The 20,428-nt window shown below is 39.4% G+C and overlaps 1 protein-coding gene across 1 annotated transcript; it reads right to left on the bottom strand.

Moving 5' to 3' along the window:
* Nucleotides 1–793: 793 nt before the first annotated feature.
* LOC145066850 (putative mitochondrial protein AtMg00240) lies at nucleotides 794–1,219 on the bottom strand. Its single transcript, XM_079014105.1, has one exon. It carries the CDS (start codon nucleotides 1,217–1,219, stop codon nucleotides 794–796), a length of 426 nt encoding a protein of 141 aa, XP_078870231.1.
* Between the last annotated feature and the right edge of the window lie 19,209 nt (nucleotides 1,220–20,428).

The following is a 20,428-nucleotide window of genomic DNA, read 5'->3' as shown; positions in this document are numbered from 1 at the left end:
GCAACCCACTGGTTCTGAATCCACTATGAGGAATCAAGCACAATCAATTGCTTCGAGCAATTTTAGGGTAATCTTTGAAGATCATCCATCCTACAACGAATCCATTCGTCTGATGATCAAGTTCATACCATCTCACCCCCTATTTGGAGCATTTGATTCATTCACTGATGTTGTTCCGCTTTCAACCCTTTTCAAATGTGCATTCTCAGCATTTCACCTCCTCAAAAATCTACAAGAAGTTCATCTGAACTTAGTTGATGATTATTTGGTCATCTTGACCAAAGAAAAGTTTCTAGATGCAATCAACCTACTTGTTCATCCTTCTACAAGGTTTTACTCACCAAGCCTGAATGACATCATCTTACCTCTCTATCAAATGGGCTTTCAAAAGAAACTCAAAGGCATTGGTGAATTCAAGAAAAACCAATTGCCTATAGTCTGGCAATTCGTTTGTCACTTCATCATCCAGAGTCTGTCTGGCAGAACCGGAGGAACTGACAACATAGGACACAAGCTACTTGAGCTGGTGTGGAGCATCTTCATTGGGAATGATGTTAACTACGGGAAAATCTTATGGGATGATTTTCTTCAGTACATTCCAAAGGAGAATCCAAGGATAATGTCCTTATAGCTTTTTGCTTCGTCTTCGAATGGTGAATAGGATTATGAGAAATCGCTATAGCACCCTATGAGTCACGATAGATCGGTATCCGCAACAATCTGTATCCGTAGTCCATCAGTTGGGTTTTCATCCATAGGACTTGAGAACAGCAGTTGGCTACGGCCATGTACTCTACTTCTGCGGTCGACAGAGAGACACAATTTTGTTTCCGTGAAGACCAACTAACCAGTCTTCCTCCAAGAAATTGACAACCATCTGAAGTGATTTTTTATCCAATCTACATCCGGAATGATCCGCATCTGTGAAGGCTTGAAGGCTGAATTCGTTCTGTGCGAGATACCATAGGCCGAGAGCTTTGCTTCCTTTTAAGTATCTGAGGATCAATTTGACTGCGATTAAGTGCGATACATTAGGGTCGGCTTCGTACCTGGCACCTAAGCCTGTTGCGAAGACAATATTTGGTCTGTTTGTAGTGAGGTACATCAAAGAACCAATCATTCCTCTATAAGTTTTGTAATCCACTGATTCTCCGGAAGGATCAGCAGAAATCTTATGTCCGAAGGTCATAGGAACCTTTGCCGAGGAATAATTATCCATTGCATATTTCTTCAACAGTTCAAAGATATATTTTTCTTGATGAATGAAAATCCCTTGAGGAACTTGTTTCACTTGAAGTCCTAGAAAGAAGTTAATCTTTCTATTCATGCTCATTTGGAACTTCTTGGTCATGAGTAATGCAAATTCATTCACCATACCTTGATCTATTGATCCGAATATGATATCATCCACATAGATTTGTACAAGCATTAGGTGATTACCGTTTGCCTTTCTAAATAATATGGGCTCAATCACACCTCTTTTTATATCCATACATTACAAGAAACTCAGAAAGAGTCTCATACCATGCCCTTGGTGCTTGCTTAAGACCATAAACTGCTTTCTCAAGCTTGAAACAATAATCTGGGAAATCTTGACTTTCAAATTTTGGAGGTTGTTGCAAGTAAACTGTCACACCCCCGACCGTCGGAAGGGACGGTGGAAACGTCCGGGGGCGGGGTGACGTCATGCGTAGTATCACAACAGTTGTAACATAGTAAGCGAAGTAAACACAACCATTACATTAATATAATTATTTACATCTGTTTGAAAACATAGTTTGTACATAACAGTATATAACAAAGGTAAAAGACGTGACTCCAAAATGCTCCGTCTTCTCCAAAAGTTGGCAAAGAATACAAGCAGTTTTTAAAATATCAGCATAAAGCTGGTGAGTTCATAAGCGTTTAGTTCTGGTAAAAGAAATGTTTCTTTGAGTCTTTGAAAAGTGTTTCCCAAGAAAATCCTGTATTTTCTTAAGAAAGGTGTTTGATTAACCATTAGTTGTATGTTAAACAGTTCGTTTATGAAAGGTTGTGTTCTCCCAGGAAAATCCTATATTTTCCTTAGAAGTCGATGGTTGGTTATTTGTTCTTGTCTGAGGTGTACAAATATCTACCATACTTGTATCGTTAGATGTACTTTCCTTGAAAAACCCTGTTTGCTCTCTGTGAGATGTATTATCCTTATTACATAAATAAAACTAATAAATAAGTAGTGAACTAGATCCTAAGAGTATTATTAATACCCTTTAGTAATCAAACTGGTTATTACTTTGAGGTTAGTTCACTCGATTCATTATTACAAAAGTAAATCTCTGTTATCTAGGTTGCGATTTTTATAACCATACATTAAACTAGATATGGCACGTAACGGGGCCAGTATCCTTTTATGACTTTGTCACCCCAAGCATGGCTGCCTAACTGTAGCTAGCAGTTTAGGTACGGGATAGTCAGTCCCGTATAGATCTATACACAATAGTCACGCTCTCCCTACAAGAGATTCTGGTTACAAGTGTTAGTCCTACACACTCGAATCCGGTGGGAGTGTTACCAAGGACATGTCTCAAACTTAAAATAACAAATTTACAAGTAATAACATAAAAAAATCATGTTTATGATTTGCATGAATCCCTTATAAAATAACACATTTTACGATATGATTCATGAAATTCGTTGCTTTAGTTTTGGAAAACTGTTTCTACGAGTTGAGTTCTTAATCGTTTTGTAAAATTGTTTTTTGTGTTAAAAGCATACTAAACATATAATTATTTTATGCAAAATGAAATAACTTGAGCACAAGTTTCCTTGTACTTTTGCTTGTATTCCCCCCCCCCCCCCCCCCCTGAAAACATGAAAAACTCGGAAATAGCGTAGGGGTATGAACTCACTGTTTGACGTAGGATTCGAGCGTATCATCGGTTACGAGTGTTGAGTGTTAACTGATGTTTCGTACTCAAATGGATCCTATTAACATATAGTAACACATATATGTATTAGATTTAGGGTATTTCATGATTAAACATGACGGGAAACCACCATAACGAATTGGAAATGCGTGAACTAAGTGTCAGGACCCTATATGATCAAACAAGGGAGGTGTACGGCCATAAGAGTGTGTGCGCGGCCAGGATGTGTGTGCGGTCGTACATGGGAGTGTGCGGCCGTACATAGTGTGTGTGAGGCCGTACATAGGGGTGTGCGGCCGCACTGTAACGACCCAATTTTCAAGTCAAAAATTTTTGTTTTAAAAACATTACTTTAGAAAACATTAATAATTAAAACATTGTTTGATCAAATCATAACACAATGTAAACCATGTCTAAAAGCCAAACCATACAACCCATCAAAATATTAGAGTATAAATCCCAGAGAATCTCGTAAATGAGGAAACCAGTGTGTGTGCATGATGTGCCGCTACCGCGCCGGCTCCTTCCCTTTTGATGAACAGGTACCTGAAACCAAAACTGTAAACTGCAAGCACAAAGCTTAGTGAGTTCCCCCATCGTACCACATACCATACAAACACATAACATACATACTGCCAGGCTATTCTGGGGTGCCTGATTACCCGGTACGGCCATTCTGGGGTTCCGAATACCCGTTTCAAGCCATTCTGGGGTGCTGACTACCCGTGTCAAGCCATTCCGGGGTGCTGACTACCCGTCGGTCCTAACAACCGATCCTCGGGGACTAGTCCCCTCCTACTACCTCTATCGCATATAACATAACAGGCCAGCATGCAAACATATCATCACGTACTGTCAGACATTTATGGGGTGTCTGAACTACCCTTCGGTCCTATCAACCGATCTCTACTTGTATCTCATATAACATATCATGCTAGCATATAACATATCAGGTAGTAGCAACCTAGATGATATCACAAAGACAATCATCTAACATACGACTCCTACTAGTGGGCCGACATTGTGGCCGTAGACCCACCGCTACTGGAAGGTAACTCACCTCGAAGTAGCTGCTGATCTGATCAGGAACTGACTGTCTACTGCTGCTGCTGCTGCTCCGGAAATCCTCCGGCTGCAATTCCCACAACATACTCAATCAAACACTGCTAACTGTCCTTTGGGTAAAATGACCATTTTACCCCTGATCATGCCCTAAGTCAAAGTCAGAGTCAACTTTCAGTTGACCCGACTCGCTGAGTTGGCTTTCCAACTCGCCGAGTACCTACCCAAACGATTGACCTGAATCCCGTTTCTACTCGTCGAGTTAGGCGACGACTCGACGAGTTCTCCTTCTAAACTGATATTCAAGTCCTTCATCCTACTCGCCGAGTTGTATGAACAACTCGTCGAGTTCATCTTCATCCGATGAACACTTATGCTAAGACTCGCCGAGTTGTATGAACAGCTCGCCGAGTCTGTTCTTGATCTAAGGAGATTGCCTTGAACTCGCCAAGTCGGGGCATTGACTCGCCAAGTTCCTCCATACATGAGTTCAGCTTTCGACTCACTGAGTCACACCCCGTGACTCACTGCTCACTCGACACTACGAAAAGGGGACGGACTCGGAGACTCGCGAACAGACTCGCCGAGTCACATGAACAACTCGCCGAGTCACATGAACAACTCGCCGAGTCGTTGCCATGCACCCACCAAATACATAGATCCGCTCGATTCCAGTCCACGCCATTCACAGATCTGGACTCCTAGAACACGAATCACACGTAAAGTTTCCAACTTTACGTGTAGATATTCACCGATACGGATTTTAGGGTTCAAAATGTACTTAAAATGGTAGATCCAAGGTTTTCAAGCAATGAGGGTCCATAAAGGCTACAGATCCGAGCCCTTAGAGCCCAAACATGCCTAGATCCGAAGTCCCTCAACACTATAAGCTCACTACACAAAGGTCAAGACTAGAAAAAGCCTTGAAATGGCTATCACAAGCTCTCAACAAGATAATAATGAAGGGACAGAGAGGGTTTCGAGTCCAATACCTCTAGAAGTCCTGAAATGGCACAAAGATTCTGGATCTTCTTCCTCTCCTCTTGATCTACCTTCTTCTTCTCTCCAAAACTTCAAAGAAATGCACCAAAATCACCCAAAATAACAAAAGAGGGGTTAGAGCTTCGAGAGGGAATGTTCTGGACGCAATGGGGGCTGATATGAGGCACAAAACGTCGTTTAAATAGGGTGCAACCCCTGAAAATTAGGGTTTCATCCAACAGCGATGACTCGCCGAGTCCGGAATATGGACTCGCCGAGTCGCCAACTTAAACATGTCCCGGGTCCCGTCCTTACTTGGCGAGTCGGACCTATGACTCGCCGAGTCCAAGGCTAAAAAGAAGGAAAATTCTCAATAAGATTTACATACCGTGAACCAGGTGCTACACGCACACTCTTCATTCATGCCCAAAATGTCGATTTCTAGGTGTTTCAAAGCCAATACCAAGTCCAACTAGCAAATGAAGGCCAAACTCTCACTTTGGAGAGTCTTTAAGGTGTGTACGGCCACCTTATGAAGGTGTGCGGCCGTACACCTTCAAGTGATGAGGAACACGAAGAACATGAAGAGTTTTAGGCTTAGATCAAGGTGTCTTACCAGTATAACAAGCTAAATGATGGAGTGCTTTATGTTTTTGAGGCCCTTAGAGTGTTCTTGGATGAAATTTCTAGAGAGAGAAAGTAGTGTGCAGCCAAAAGGGGAAAAGAGTGAATGAAGGGGTCTCCTCCTATATATAGGGGGTGGGTTTACGGTTGAGGGGTGGGTGTGCGGCCGCACACCCATGTGTACGGCCGTACACTCCTCCCGAGACGGTGTATGGCCCGAATGTTGAACTATGACTTGGTATTACTCGACCAAGGACCCAAACTTTGATTGTACGAGGCTTAGAACGCTTTATCAAACCCTTAAACGGTGTTAAAAGGTGATAAAATTGAGTTTAATAGTGATATAAAGATCAAATGTACAGGATAAAGGTTTCAGGTAGTCAAATAAACTTCTTCTTTCAATTCACCATTCAGGAAAGCACTTTTTACATCCATTTGATGTCTCCAACTATCGGGATGTGTAACGCCCGTAGATCAGGGCTAGTCAATTTAGAGACGATAGGCGTCAAAAATGAATTTTTGATGAAAGATTATTTAGAATGAATAATCTTAACTAAGTTGTAGTATATGTTACAAGGATTCCGTACATATAAAGAACGCCGGAATCCGAGTTATAACGAAGAAGTTATGACCTGTCGAAGTTTCGCGACAGAACCGGCACGACACAGCGCGACGTAAAAAGTGAATTTACGTTAGAGCGATATTTAGCCTTAGCAATCTAAATGAAAGTCGTAGAATACGTTAAACCGTGAGCGTGCATAAAAAGAACGCCCAAATCTGACTTCGTATGAGGAAGTTATGATTTTTTGAAGTTTCGACTTAGCGGTATGCAGCCCGAATACTCGATTTGAGACCGAGCGGTTTTTAGTCGAAACAATCTAAATGAGAATCGAATATCTCATTAATTGTAGTAAAACGATAAAAAGATAGGCGAAAACGGACGTCGGATGAAGAAGTTATGATTTTATAACGGAGTTTTCCTGTCCCGGCCTACTAAAAGTAAATAATAAAAATAAATTCAAAATTAGCCGACGGGGTCTAAACTAAAGTTGTAGAGCATAGTCTCACCTACGCGAGGATATATAAAGAACGTCGAAAACGGAGTTCGTATGAGCAAGATATGAATTTTTGAAGTTTATTAAATATTTTCGATATTTAATTTAATTATAAATTAACCGATATTATCCATGGAGGGAGTCAGCGATCTAATCCACATTACGCCCAATGTAATGTAGATTTACGCCCAGCATAAATGGGTTTTCAGCCCCCTATAAAAGGGTGTCGAGGGCAACCGACTTCTTTGCTCATTTCTTCCCTTTCTCTCGCGTTTTTGCATCGTTTTCCGTGCAAGAAATATCCCGAAGCCTCGGTATCATTCCCGAGCCCCGAAGCAAGTCCCGAGGCCCCGAAGATCCCGAGAAGTGCAATTCCCGAGCCGAAGCTCTGTCCACGAGAAGTCCGGTTTTTGTGAAGATCTTCCAGATCTACCGAAGAATACTACTTCTACAAGCTGTAGCGTTGTTCGATCATCTTCTGATCAAGTGAGTGTGTAGTTACTTTCTTCTAACGCATAATTATGAAGTATCTTATACGAAATACATGTTATGTGTATAATATAAAGTTGTTTATATGTGTGAGTGTATAGTCACTTTCATCTTACACATAGATATGAAGTATTTTCTATGAAATACATGCTATATGTTTATACATTGTTTGTTTACTTGAGATGGATGTTGAATGAATGTTTTATACGAGTTTTTAAATAAGTTGTATATGTAATTTATATCTACAAATATGTTGGGTAGAACATGGGTAGATGAAATAGTTGATGTGTTTTGAAAGAATGTGATAAGAGAAAGGTGAGGATATAATGGTGATGATAATTAGGTGATGATAGATAGGTGATGAATTACGAGTCCAGGCGATGTTGTGGCTACGTATTCATGCGATGATAGTCTATCCCTTATTATGAATTACGAGTCCATGCGATGTTGTGGTTGCGTATTCATGCGATGATAGTCTAACCCTTATTACGATTTACGAGTCCAGGCGATGTTGTGGCTGTGAAATCATGCGATGATACCCTAACCCTTTCTAGACATATATTGAGGGAGTGATCCCCGAATTAGCATTGTCTATATGATAAAGACGATGATCCTTAGGAAAAGTTCTTAGGAACAAGCATATATGGATATAAGATGTAAGGAGATGAGCGGTAAATATGATATAGGAGATGACCCTTAGGATAATATCTTTAGGGAAGATTAAAAGAAGATAATGGGGATGGGTAATTGGGTTGATTGTTTGATGATTGAATATAATAATTATATTATTGTGGGTTGAAAACCCTATATGCTCACCAGGCTCCCAAGCCTGACCCACTAAGTTTAATTGTATCACAGGTATCGATACGAAGCTGCTTTGCACTGAGAGATTAAAGGAGATGTAAATCATTAGTAAATTGAATATAAGTTCTGTTTATACTTATATGTTTGTATCGGAACATGACATCCCAAGAATTTATTATTAAATGAAAATACATTCTCTTTGAGAAATGTTTTGATAAGTTTTATCATATCTTGTTTTGGGAACAAATTCCGCAACCGTTTTCTTTAAAAGATTACTCTGATTTTATAAAACAAACATTAAACAAATCGGTATTTTCTTGCCGTGAAAATGGGGATGTCGCAGTTGGTATCAGAGCATTAGTTTAAGCGAACTAGGAAATTGTAGGAAATTTCCAGACTTAAACTTAGAATGCTCAGTAATGACTGTGAGGAGTGTGTCTAAAATATGTTAGGTAATACACCTAAATTGACACAAGCACTAGTTTATTTTAGGAGTGATGCCTAAAATGCTTTTATGTGCTAAATGTTATATGTTGCCATATATGATATTATTTGTTCGGATCTATGGTCTGTTGCCAACCGGATCTGGAAATCTTATGTGTGTAGGATTCTAAGCGTGCGTCTACGATATTAGAACTAGCATGTAAACGTTTCGGAGTGATAAGGATGATTTGAATATCTATCGTGAATAAGGATCTAATTTCACCTTATTTGGTGTATAGATCAAAAATGACAAGAACCAGGAGTGGAGCTGGAAACATGAACGAAAATAGGAATCAACCACCTATGGTCGAGCGAGTAGCTGTTGTAGCAGCAACACATGAACAAATTACAATGGCTGGAGTGCGAACCATGATTCAAGCCATGATGGCTAAACAAAAGGAGGAAATGAGACAATTGTTGCTGAACAACAGGAGTGAACCCTCAATACCAGTTGAACATCCTGAGCTAAATGAGGGGCAGTCAGAAGAAGGGAACTATAGTGGGACCATTGGTCAAGCCAACCCACCAATAGTTCGCCGAAACAATCAGGATGGAGACAATGATGGACGTGGATGCAAGTACAAGGATTTCATGGCATCCAAACCACCATGTCTTTTTGGGAGCCCGACACCGGTGCAAGTCATGGACTGGATCTCCGATATGGAGACAATGTTTGAAAGTTACGAGTGTAGCAACAGACAGAAGACCGCTCTTGCAATCCCTCTGTTAAAATCTGGAGTACTGAGCTAGTGGAAGTTACTGGCCGGTTCAATGCCCATGGGGAAAGCTAGCAAGATGTCTTGGGAAGAGTTCGTGGAGCAAATGAAAATGCAATACTGCTCTGAGCAGGATCTTCTTGAAATCAACAATGAGTTCCAAAATCTAAAGAAGGGAAAATAGAGCGTCACTGAATATGCTACAAGCTTTACGGAGAAGATGAAGCTTATTCCATACCTATTCTAACTGAACTTTCCAAGGTCAACAAGTTTGCCAATGGATTACCAGCGGACTTTGGTCCGATAGTCAAGCAAGCAACCACTCTGAAAGCCGTCATCTGGGCAGCCAAGAATGTTGAGACCCAAATAAGGGAAAAGGGTCTAGAGAGAGTTGAAGTTGGAGGGAAAAGGAAACACAAGGGATCTTCAATGATCGACAAAGAAACCAAACTCTTGAAATCCGGAGGAAAAGATGAAACCAAGTGGTGTGAAAAGTGCAAGAAGAAGCACTTCGGAAGATGCGATGGAGAAGTGACCTGCTATAAGTGTGGTAAGACCGGTCACTATTCCAGAGATTGTACGTTCGACAATAGGAAGTGTTACGAATGTGGAGATGGTGGTCATATTTCGAAGAACAGCCCAAAGAAGGACAAAGCTGCAAAGAAAAACGTACCGCCATAGCCAAGGGCATTCCACATGATCCTCGACGAAGCAAATCAAGGATGAGGATTTTATATCCAACGATCAAGTTATGAAGTAACAGTGTGAATAGTAACTTATGATGTAGCCTATTAGAGGCATAGTATAGGGTGAACTTGAACTTTTGTGTAATAGTTTCAAGAATTAATATAAACCCTGGTTTTGTTATCTGATGTGTTGAATGATTATATGATTTATGTATGGTAACTTGGTTAACTGCGAGACAATACTTGGGACGAGTATGAGTAGGTGTGAATGGTAGTAGAGATCTATACTACCGGAAGCACAGGACTCGCACTTGGATCAGGGAAAGTCGCAAGGTTACCAAGAAGCTAGTGATTGATTCCATTTTATTCTAGTATGTCATTACCATTGTTTCAGTAATGACTAGTAAGATGGTTCTTGTTCCGACCCTAGTGGTCATGTTTAAATTTGAGTTCGACTACGAGGAGTATGTTACGTGGTCCAGAGGACCAAGTTAGATGTAACATCTGACTTAAGTCAGAAGGTTGAAGTTAATGCTGTAAGTCCCTAATCTGCCCGTGTATCAGTCAGATCCGTTTGATGGTGCGGAATCCCAATCAAACGGATGATGTCAGATCAAAAATAGAAGAAAAGAAGAAGAATAAGAATAAGAATCTTGATTGTATTGATGATATGAATGAAATTCCTTACAATAGATTCTCACACACTCGTTTTTCTCTCTCTAGGCCGTAAACTCCTTAGGGTTCATCAATCTCTACTCCTCACCCTAACACCTCTATTTATACTTGAATATGGGTCGGACACACATGGGCCGTAAATGAGTTTACGGCCGTAAGGTGTTTACGGCCGTAAACTCAGCCGTAAACTAGGCCATAAAAATAAAATATTACATAAAAATAATTGCCTAGAAAAGTAAAGTATAAACCATATTTTTGACCCAACAATCTCCCCCTTGGTTTATAGCTTTCTTTTCTTAATGACCCAACAAGCTCCCCCTAAAAGGTAGCTAGCTCTTCTTGTCAATCTTTAATGAGAGATTGGCTTCAGAATTTATCTTCAATTTCTTCACAGCATCAGGATTAACATATGAATCTTCAATGAATGACTTCATCTTGTGCAGTTGGGCATTTCTTCAGAATTTGGCATTGACCGCACATTGGGTGAGGAGGCTTGACGTACTGATTCTTGAAAGATAAGGCTTTCAGCTTGAGAATCTTCAGAGAGAACATCAGAGAGAACAAATCTTCTAGATCACTTCATCAGATTCATAGATAGCAGCAGACTGATTGAGGAGGCTCCAATGCAATCCGTCACATAATCTTCAGTTGCAGCTTCACCTTGCTTCTGGGGTTGAAGGATTGAATGTTGAAAGAATAATCTTCATTTCTTGCTCCTTCGAATGTGAATTCTTCGATGCTCACGGATGAAGCCTTTGGCTTATATATCTTCAACACAAACTCTACGAGTCTTATCTATACCTGAAATCACTATTCAAGACAAAAACAAAACTAAAAGAAAACTTAGCACAAGAATTAAAATAGAAACAAAAATATTTTTGGATTTTTGATTTTTCTGAACAAGAAATAAAACAGAAATAACACTATTTTTGGATTTTTAATTTTTTTAATTTTTTATTTTCATTATTTTTAATTTTTTATTTTCCTCTAATATTTAAATTAGAAGAAACTATGACAAAATTTAACAAAAATAAAATTGATATCTAACTTTAAGAGTGATTTGGGATCAAAGTTTTTAGACAGCCTTTATCCACTTGTCGGTACCTTTCATATTCACATCTTTGTCTGGTCGATCGTCGGTATTGTGGTCCACTTAAACACGAAAAATTTGTGACAGATTTGGTCATTTTACCAATGACATAATTCAGGCATATACCTAATTGTAAATTTTTGTAATTATGATAACTCATACATCTTAAATAAATTCACCTTATAACCATTTAACTGACTACAACCAGGGATATTGTTGTCCACCTAAATCGAGTAGCGATATCTACAGACAATCTGTATGAGTTCAATTTTAAGTGTATTGGAACGTGTTTCCCGCTTCCTGATATGCCCCAGCCATCAAGAACTTCCAGAGTACTCCTTACACCGGGTGAGCAGACAACCATTCAGAGAGAGAAGAGATTCAGAATTCTATTGCTAACTACTTCAGAGGGGTTGAGAAGAAGAAGGTTGCATATGCTGTGTACCAGGTCGGATTAGAAGTCGCGCAAAGGAGACAACATATGGCTAACAGATGAGAAGTATTTCACACATATATTTCACACACACACACACACACACATATATATATATATATATATATATATATATATATATATATATATATATATATATCCTGCAGAGAAATAGAGTTGCATATGTTGTGTACCAGGTTGGATTGGAAGTCACGCAAAGGAGACAACATATGACTAACAGACGGAAAGAAAGAAAATGATATTCTACAGACCTAATTTATCAGAATTTACCAGTCGCCCCATCCAACCGGAATTAAGGACAGAATCCACACATCGAGGAAAAGTTAATCCACGGTTCTAAGTACGGGTTCAATTAATGTGACGAGTAGATTCTCATGTTTATCTCCCTGCTCAACCTATCCGAGCATCGTGACATCAGGTTAAACGGATCTAACTAGGTTAAAGTACGTCAAGTCCTCAAATTCATTAGGTTCAACTTTCCTAGTCAAGTCCATTCAAAAAATTCCGTGCCTACCGACGCATCAAGTCAGAGCATAGACCCTTCAACTTCGGGTACGTTACGCAGACTCAGGTTGCCTGTTATCACTTGATAAGATCACTTCCCAAAACAACTCCCTCAAACACAGACTCATAACCAATATATTTTTTTTATTTTCTGATTTTCTGATGTTTTTGGATTTTTTAAAATTTTCTAATTTTTGTTTTGTTTTTATTTCTCCCCTAAATTTGTGCATAGGAGAGAAACGAAAGTAAATGCGCAAATTTAAATTATCCTAAAACAAAAATTAGTCTTTAAAGCGAATCAGGTTAAGAAAAACTTAGGAGTATAGAGAAGAAAACGCAAACCGTAATTCACCGATTGAATCTGCATCCAGAAGGTCTGAGAACAGCACACATAATCTCAGAACAGATCCAAAAATTCTTCATACCATTAAGCACTAACCCCATGTGATCCCTTCTTTTATTCCTTTCCCGCAAAAGGACACATGCTCTCAAACAATGTTCTGAGTGTTGTACAGTTGAGAGATGTCCCCAATCATATGCCAGGAGCAGCCACTACCAACAAACCGAAGTCTGATGATATGCCTCCATAGCTGCTCCGACACAGAGCGGGATCAGTTGGTCTTCGGAACCCAATCCATTTTGAAACTGGGTCGACCTTTGTCATCCTTGCACGATACTCTCTCCCATGACATGTCCTGCTTATCACAAACAGAAGACATAGAAATATTAGAATCGTTAGTTGATTTGGGAGATTGAGCCTTCGGAACCCATCTATATTCGGGTTTAACCCATTTCTTGTTGGATCCGATGGGTGCCTCAGTACTTGCTTTTGAACTTGATGTCGGCCGTTGAGATGACTTTGATTTTGGCTTCACGTGAGCATCTCTTGGATTGGGCTTGTTGGCCGACATTCCCTTCTTGCCCTTGGGATTCAGATTCTTGGCCTTGTGGGATTGATTCTTGGCCTTCTACGCAATCCAGTCACCATTGTCTGAGCGTGACCTGGAAGGGTTTCTTTTGAAGCATCTCCCACTTCGCGTGTTTTTCCATCCTGGTGCATAGTAGGGAACGTATGCACGATTAGGACAATTTCTGGCAATGTGTCCAGGTGTTCCACAGTGAAAACAAGTCCTTTTCTTCACTGGGAAATTGTTTCTTCCTGCCCCTAGTGGCGTATCCTTGCCTTGTCTCTTGTTGTTCCCATATACACACTTACAACAGGCACTTTGTTGCGCTGGAATTGGTGGTCTGTATTTACCAACGGCAGGTTGATTAGAAGCAACAGATTTAGAGTTCAAGGGGTCGTTTGTTTGTTCAGAAGAACTCCCCTTGTTCTCATCCTCTGCTACTTTACCTGCACATGTAACAGAAGCATCAGTATTTTCAACATTAATAACTCCTCCTGACACAAATCCAGCTGGTTTTCCGTATTTAAGTTGTGCCTCCCTGTCAATTTCTTCTTGTTTCATAGGGATGGATGTATAGTTATGATTGAAAGGAGGAGGTACACTATCATACCCTAGACCCTTGTTTTGATTCCTTTTAAACTGCATGCTTTGGTCTATCATATTTGCAACCACCTCACTTGAGAAATCATATTTTCTAACATCAAGTTTGGCAGTTTCAAACTTTCCTTTCAAAGATTCAACTTCAGCCACTAGCTCAACATTTTGTTTGACTACATAATCATAGTTTTCACATTTGTTACTGTAGTCTTCCTGAAGTTTCCTAAAGTCCTTGGTTTTTGCTTCTAACTCAGCCTTTAGGGGTTTCTGTCCTTTCCTGAGTTGATATCCTTTATATCTCAGGTCCCCAACTTCCCCTTTTAATAAATCAATTTGTTCCCGAAGAAATTTAATCGTATCTTCACATGATTTAGAAAATGAAACTTCACATGAATGAGAACACGACACTTCATTGACCGGAAGGTTTGCTGAACTCATTGTTTTTCGACAATTCAAAGCGTTAAGTTCTTCAATTATATCAGCCAGACTAAGACGATTGAGATCTTTTGTCTTCTTGATGTCAGCCACGTCCATGTCCCACGATTTTGGAAGTGAATTCAACAGCTTTTTGTTGATCTCGGACTTAGTCAAGAAGATCCCGGCTATATTCATCTCAGTAGTGAGTGTAGTAAATCGCTGCAACTGAGTTTCGAGCGTTTCTCCAGGGACATAATCGAAAAAGTTGAAATTTTGTCTTAACATATCCTGACGACTCTCTTTCATGTTTTCAAACCCCTCGTAGACCTTAAAATCAATTAATTAAAAAAACAACTGGAAGCAAACGTCAAATTTAAAATGCCTTTTTTTTAATTTTTTTATATTTTTAAAAACAACCTTAAAAGTCAAATTTAAAAAATCAAACTCAAAAGTCGAACTTGAAAAGTCAAACCGAAAAGCTAAATTTGAAAATTTAAAAATTAAACGAAAACGTTAAAGTTTAAAATCAAAGGTCAAACCTGAAAGTCAAAATCAAAATTTGAAATAAAAAGTCAAAAATAAAAACAATTTATTATTATTATTATTATTATTATTATTATTATTATTATTATTATTATTATTATTATTTTAATTTTGAATGAAAAAGGAATTTTAAAATAAAAGGAAATTGATTTTTGTTTTTGGGCAGAAAGTGTAAATAATTCTAAACTTGGTGCGACTGGGAGAGGTTAAGTTTAAATTTTCGGAGTTAAGTCACAAGAGGTTGGCTAGCCGAGATGGTAAGGCGCTTGGCTGTTGAAGTAGAGGTCGCAGGTTCGATCCTTGCCTCCCCCGAGATTTGCGGCCTTTTTATATTAAGGCGCTAATGCAAGTCGGCTGCTGAGCCGAGATCCACCGAGCCGTTCTCCAATCCGCCACGTCCGAGCCGAGCCGCGATTCACCAAGCCGCGCTCCACCGCTTCGATCCGCAAGCCGCCTAGTCGCAAGCCGCTGCCGAGCCGAGATCTCCGGAAACCCTAGCCGTAAACACTAACTTCGCCGCTGGCCGTGAACTGTTTCCGGCAGTAAGCTCCGGCCGTAAACCCTTCAAGATTACGTGAAAAACAGCGATTTTTCGACTTTGAAGCTCCAAAACTCTATCAAAAACCCCTTTTTATGAAAAACACAAAGAACAAACCCCCCTTATTTTTGCGAGATCTATCCAAAAATGCAAAAATATTTCGAAAATAAGATTAAATAATGCCCCAAAATAGAGTTTACGGCCCAAGAACTCGTAGTTTACGGCCGTAAGCTTGGACCGTAAACACCAATTATTCAGATTCCAAACGAATTGTAAAACCTTTTGACTGATACAACTTGGCTTTGATACCAATTGTAAGTCTCTAATCTGCCCGTGTATCAGTCAGATCCGTTTGATGGTGCGAAATCCCGATCAAACGGATGATGTCAAATCAAAAATAGAAGAAAAGAAGAAGAAGAAGAAGAATCTTGATTGTATTGATGATATGAATGAAATTCCTTACAATAGATTCTCACACACTCGTTTTTCTCTCTCTAGGCCGTAAACTCCTTAGGGTTCATCAATCTCTACTCCTCGCCCTAACACCTCTATTTATACTTGAATATGGGCCGGACACACATGGGCCGTAAATGAGTTTACGGCCGTAAGGTGTTTACGGCCGTAAACTCAGCCGTAAACTAGGCCATAAAAATAAAATATTACATAAAAATAATTGCCTAGAAAAGTAAAGTATAAACCATATTTTTGACCCAACAAATGCGATTGATAGTGTCGCGCTCGTTGTTAAAAGAAGTTTGTAGGTAGAAATGCTACATGCTGAAATGTGATTATATCACATTAGAAGATGAAGGTATATTCCATTTTGGAATTTAACTCTAAGAGACCTGAGTCTAAGCATTGCACCATTCGATGAGAGTTCAGTAGAGCACGACCCATCGGTTTGTTACAATAGATAAAGGAAAGTATTTATCCTGAGAAGAAGAAGGAGTCCATAATAACGACTTATTTGGTAACTCGAGGGTTATGATTGAAAAGTACAGCATAGTACGATAAGCAGATGCAAGATTGAGTATCGTCTGCGGTCAAGAAAGCCATATAGTTAAATACTCTTTCGCAGAAAGATAGAATTTACGGTTATTACCTAGGATCAGTGTTGCAAATATCGGCCTAGGCGGCCAATTAATCGGCGCCTAGGTGCTTGGCGGTCCTCCACCGTCGACGTTTATAGCTAATCGGACCCTATTATCGGACGTGGTCAAAATCGGTCAAAGACGGAGACTATCGGCTCTAGGCGGGGCCTAGGCGCCCTAATCGGTAAAAAAAATAAAATAAATAAATAAATAAAAATAAAAAAAAAACTTTAAGGGCAAAACTGTCAAATTGTTAGAATTGCTGCTAGGGTTCTTCTCACTCCATCGCATTCATTTCTTTTCTTTTTTGAAATTCTCTCTGTAGTCTGAAGGAATGAAAAAAAGCATGAACTGAAGCTTCTAAAACGACGTCATCTTCTTCTTCGATGCCATCTGTCCCTCCTCCGACACCGTCTTTTTCTTCCATTCACATCGTCGCAGTCTGTCAGTCGTCATCCTCGAAGCTAAACCAGTCTTCGCCTTCTGAAGCTTCTACAACAGTCACCGCCTCCTGTGTGTTATATAGTTATATAGCAGTAATCAGGATGGAATCATCGATCATGGAATTCCCACATATCCACAACTTCCTGCTATTGAATTCCCTCAGCAATCACAAAGTTCCAAATGCAATAGACAACAGGTTGCAGGTCCACATCTCTTCCTGATGCTATTGAAACCCATTGTTCATAACACTTTTTTCTCCCCATTTTATGCAGACTTAAATCCAAATGCAATTGTTGGTTATTTAGATATGATGTATTAGGGATCAAAAGGGTTTTTGTAATCATAGTATCATGTTATAATGTTATATTCATTAATTTTTAGTAACTTTTAAATAGATATAATGTTATATTCTTAGGATTAATGTTTTATTTATTAATTTTTTAATAATTAATGGTCCCCGATTAATCCCCGCCTAGCGGATTAATCCCTTGACCCCAGTCCACCGCCGAGCTACCGTCGAGCGATTTCTGCAACCTTGCCTAGGATGAAGACATATCATATGGAATCATTATACAAGTTCTATTTTTGTTGATGATTCTGGGACGTAATCATCCTAAGGGGGAGATAATTGTAACGCCCGTAGATCAGGGCTAGTCAATTTAGAGACGATAGGCGTCAAAAATGAATTTTTGATGAAATATTATTTAGAATGAATAATCTTAACTAAGTTGTAGTATATGTTACAAGGATTCCGTACATATAAAGAACACCGAAATCCGAGTTATAACGAAGAAGTTATGACCTGTCAAAGTTTCGCGACAGAACCGGCAAGACAATACACGACGTAAAATGTGAATTTACGTTAGAGCAATATTTAGCCTTAGCAATCTAAATGAAAGTCGTAGAATACGTTAAACCGTGAGCGTGCATAAAAAGAACGCCCAAATCTGACTTCGTATGAGGAAGTTATGATTTTTCGAAGTTTCGACTTAGCGGTATGCAGCCCGACTACTCGATTTGAGACCGAGCGGTTTTTAGTCGAAACAATCTAAATGAGAATCGAAGATCTCATTAATTTTAGTAAAACGATAAAAAGATAGGTGAAAACGGACGTCGGATGAAGAAGTTATGATTTTATAACGGAGTTTTCCTGTCCCGACCTACTAAAAATAAATAATAAAAATAAATTCAAAATTAGCCGACGGAGTCTAAATAAAAGTTGTAGAGCATACTCTCACCTACGCGGGGATATAAAGAATGTCGAAAACGGAGTTCGTATGAGGAAGATATGAATTTCTGAAGTTTATTAAATATTTTCGATATTTAATTTAATTATAAATTAACCGATATTATCCATGGGGGAGTCAGCGATCTGATCCACATTACGCCCAGCGTAATGTAGATTTACGCCCAGCATAAATGGGTTTCCAGCCCCCTATAAAAGGGTGTCGAGGGCAACCGACTTCTTTGCTCATTTCTTCCCTTTCTCTCGCGTTTTTGCATCGTTTTCCGTGCAAGAAATATCTCGAAGCCCCGGTATCATTCCCGAGCCCCGAAGCAAGTCCCGAGGCCCCAAAGATCCTGAGAAGTGCAATTCCCGAGCCGAAGCTCTATCCGCGAGAAGTCCGGTTTTTGTGAAGATCTTCCAGATCTACCGAAGAATACTACTTCTACAAGCCGTAGTGTTGTCCGATCATCTTTTGATCAAGTGAGTGTGTAGTTACTTTCTTTTAACGCATAATTATGAAGTATCTTATACGAAATACATGTTATGTGTATAATATAAAGTTGTTTATATGTGTGAGTGTATAGTCACTTTCATCTTACACATAGATATGAAGTATTTGCTATGAAATACATGCTATGTGCTTATACATTGTTTGTTTACTTGAGATGGATGCTGAATGAATGTTTTATACGAGTTTTTAAATAAGTTGTATATGTAATTTATATCTACAAATATGTTGGGTAGAACATGGGTAGATGAAATAGCTGATGTGTGTTGAAGGAATGTGATAAGAGAAAGGTGAGGATATAATGGTGATGATAATTAGGTGATGATAGATAGGTGATGAATTACGAGTCCAGGCGATGTTGTGGCTACGTATTCATGCGATGATAGTCTATCCCTTATTATGAATTACGAGTCCAGGCGATGTTGTGGCTGCGTATTCATGCGATGATAGTCTAACCCTTATTACGATTTACGAGTCCAGGCGATGTTGTGGCTGTGAAATCATGCGATGATACCTTAACCCTTTCTAGACATATATTGAGGGAGTGATCCCCGAATTAGCATTGTGTATATGATACAGGCGATGATCCTTAGGAAAAGTTCTTAGGAACAAGCATATAAGGATATAAGATGTAAGGAGATGAGCGGTAAATATGATATAGGAGATGACCCTTAGGATAATATCTTTAGGGAAGATTAAAAGAAGATAATGGGGATGGGTAATTGGGTTGATTGTTTGATGATTGAATATAATAATTATATTATTGTGGGTTGAAAACCCTATATGCTCACCAGGCTCCCAAGCCTGACCCACTCAGTTTAATTGTATCACAGGTATCGATACGAAGCTGCTTTGCACTGAGAGATTAAAGGAGATGTAAATCATTAGTGTAATTGAATGTAAGTTCTGTTTATGCTTAAACTTAGAATGCTAAGTAATGACTGTGAGGAGTGTGTCTAAAATATGTTAGGTGGTACACCTAAATTGACACAAGCACTAGTTTATTTTAGGAGTGATGCCTAAAATGCTTTTATGTGCTAAATGTTATATGTTGCCATATATGATATTATTTGTTCGGATATATGGTCTGTTGCCGACCGGATCTGGAAACCTTATGTGTGTAGGATTCTAAGAATACGTCTACGATATTAGAACTAGCATGTAAACGTTTCGGAGTAACAAGGATGATTTGAATATCTATCGTGAATAAGGATCTAATTTCACCTTATTCGGTGTATAGATCAAAAATGACAAGAACCAGGAGTGGAGCTGGAAACGTGAACGAAAATAGGAATCAACCACCTGCGGTTGAGCGAGTGGCTGTTGTAGCAGCAACACCAGAACAAATTACAATGGCTGGAGTGCGAACCATGATTCAAGCCATGATGGCTGAACAAAAGGAGGAAATGAGACAATTGTTGCTGAACAACAGGAGTGAACCCTCAATACCAGTTGAACAGCCTGAGCTGAATGAGGGGCAGTCAGAAGAAGGGAACTATAGTGGGACCATTGGTCAAGCCAACCCACCAATAGTTCGCCGAAACAATCAGGATGGAGACAATGATGGACGTGGATGCAAGTACAAGGATTTCATGGCATCCAAACCGCCATGTCTTTCTGGGAGC

The sequence above is a fragment of the Lactuca serriola genome, chromosome 8 (assembly GCF_051521515.1).
Source record: "Lactuca serriola cultivar US96UC23 chromosome 8, Lser_US96UC23_V15, whole genome shotgun sequence".
Classification (NCBI taxonomy): domain Eukaryota; kingdom Viridiplantae; phylum Streptophyta; class Magnoliopsida; order Asterales; family Asteraceae; genus Lactuca; species Lactuca serriola.
The sequence above is the reverse complement of the archived record's forward strand: the minus strand, read 5'-3'. Positions and strand labels throughout refer to the sequence as shown.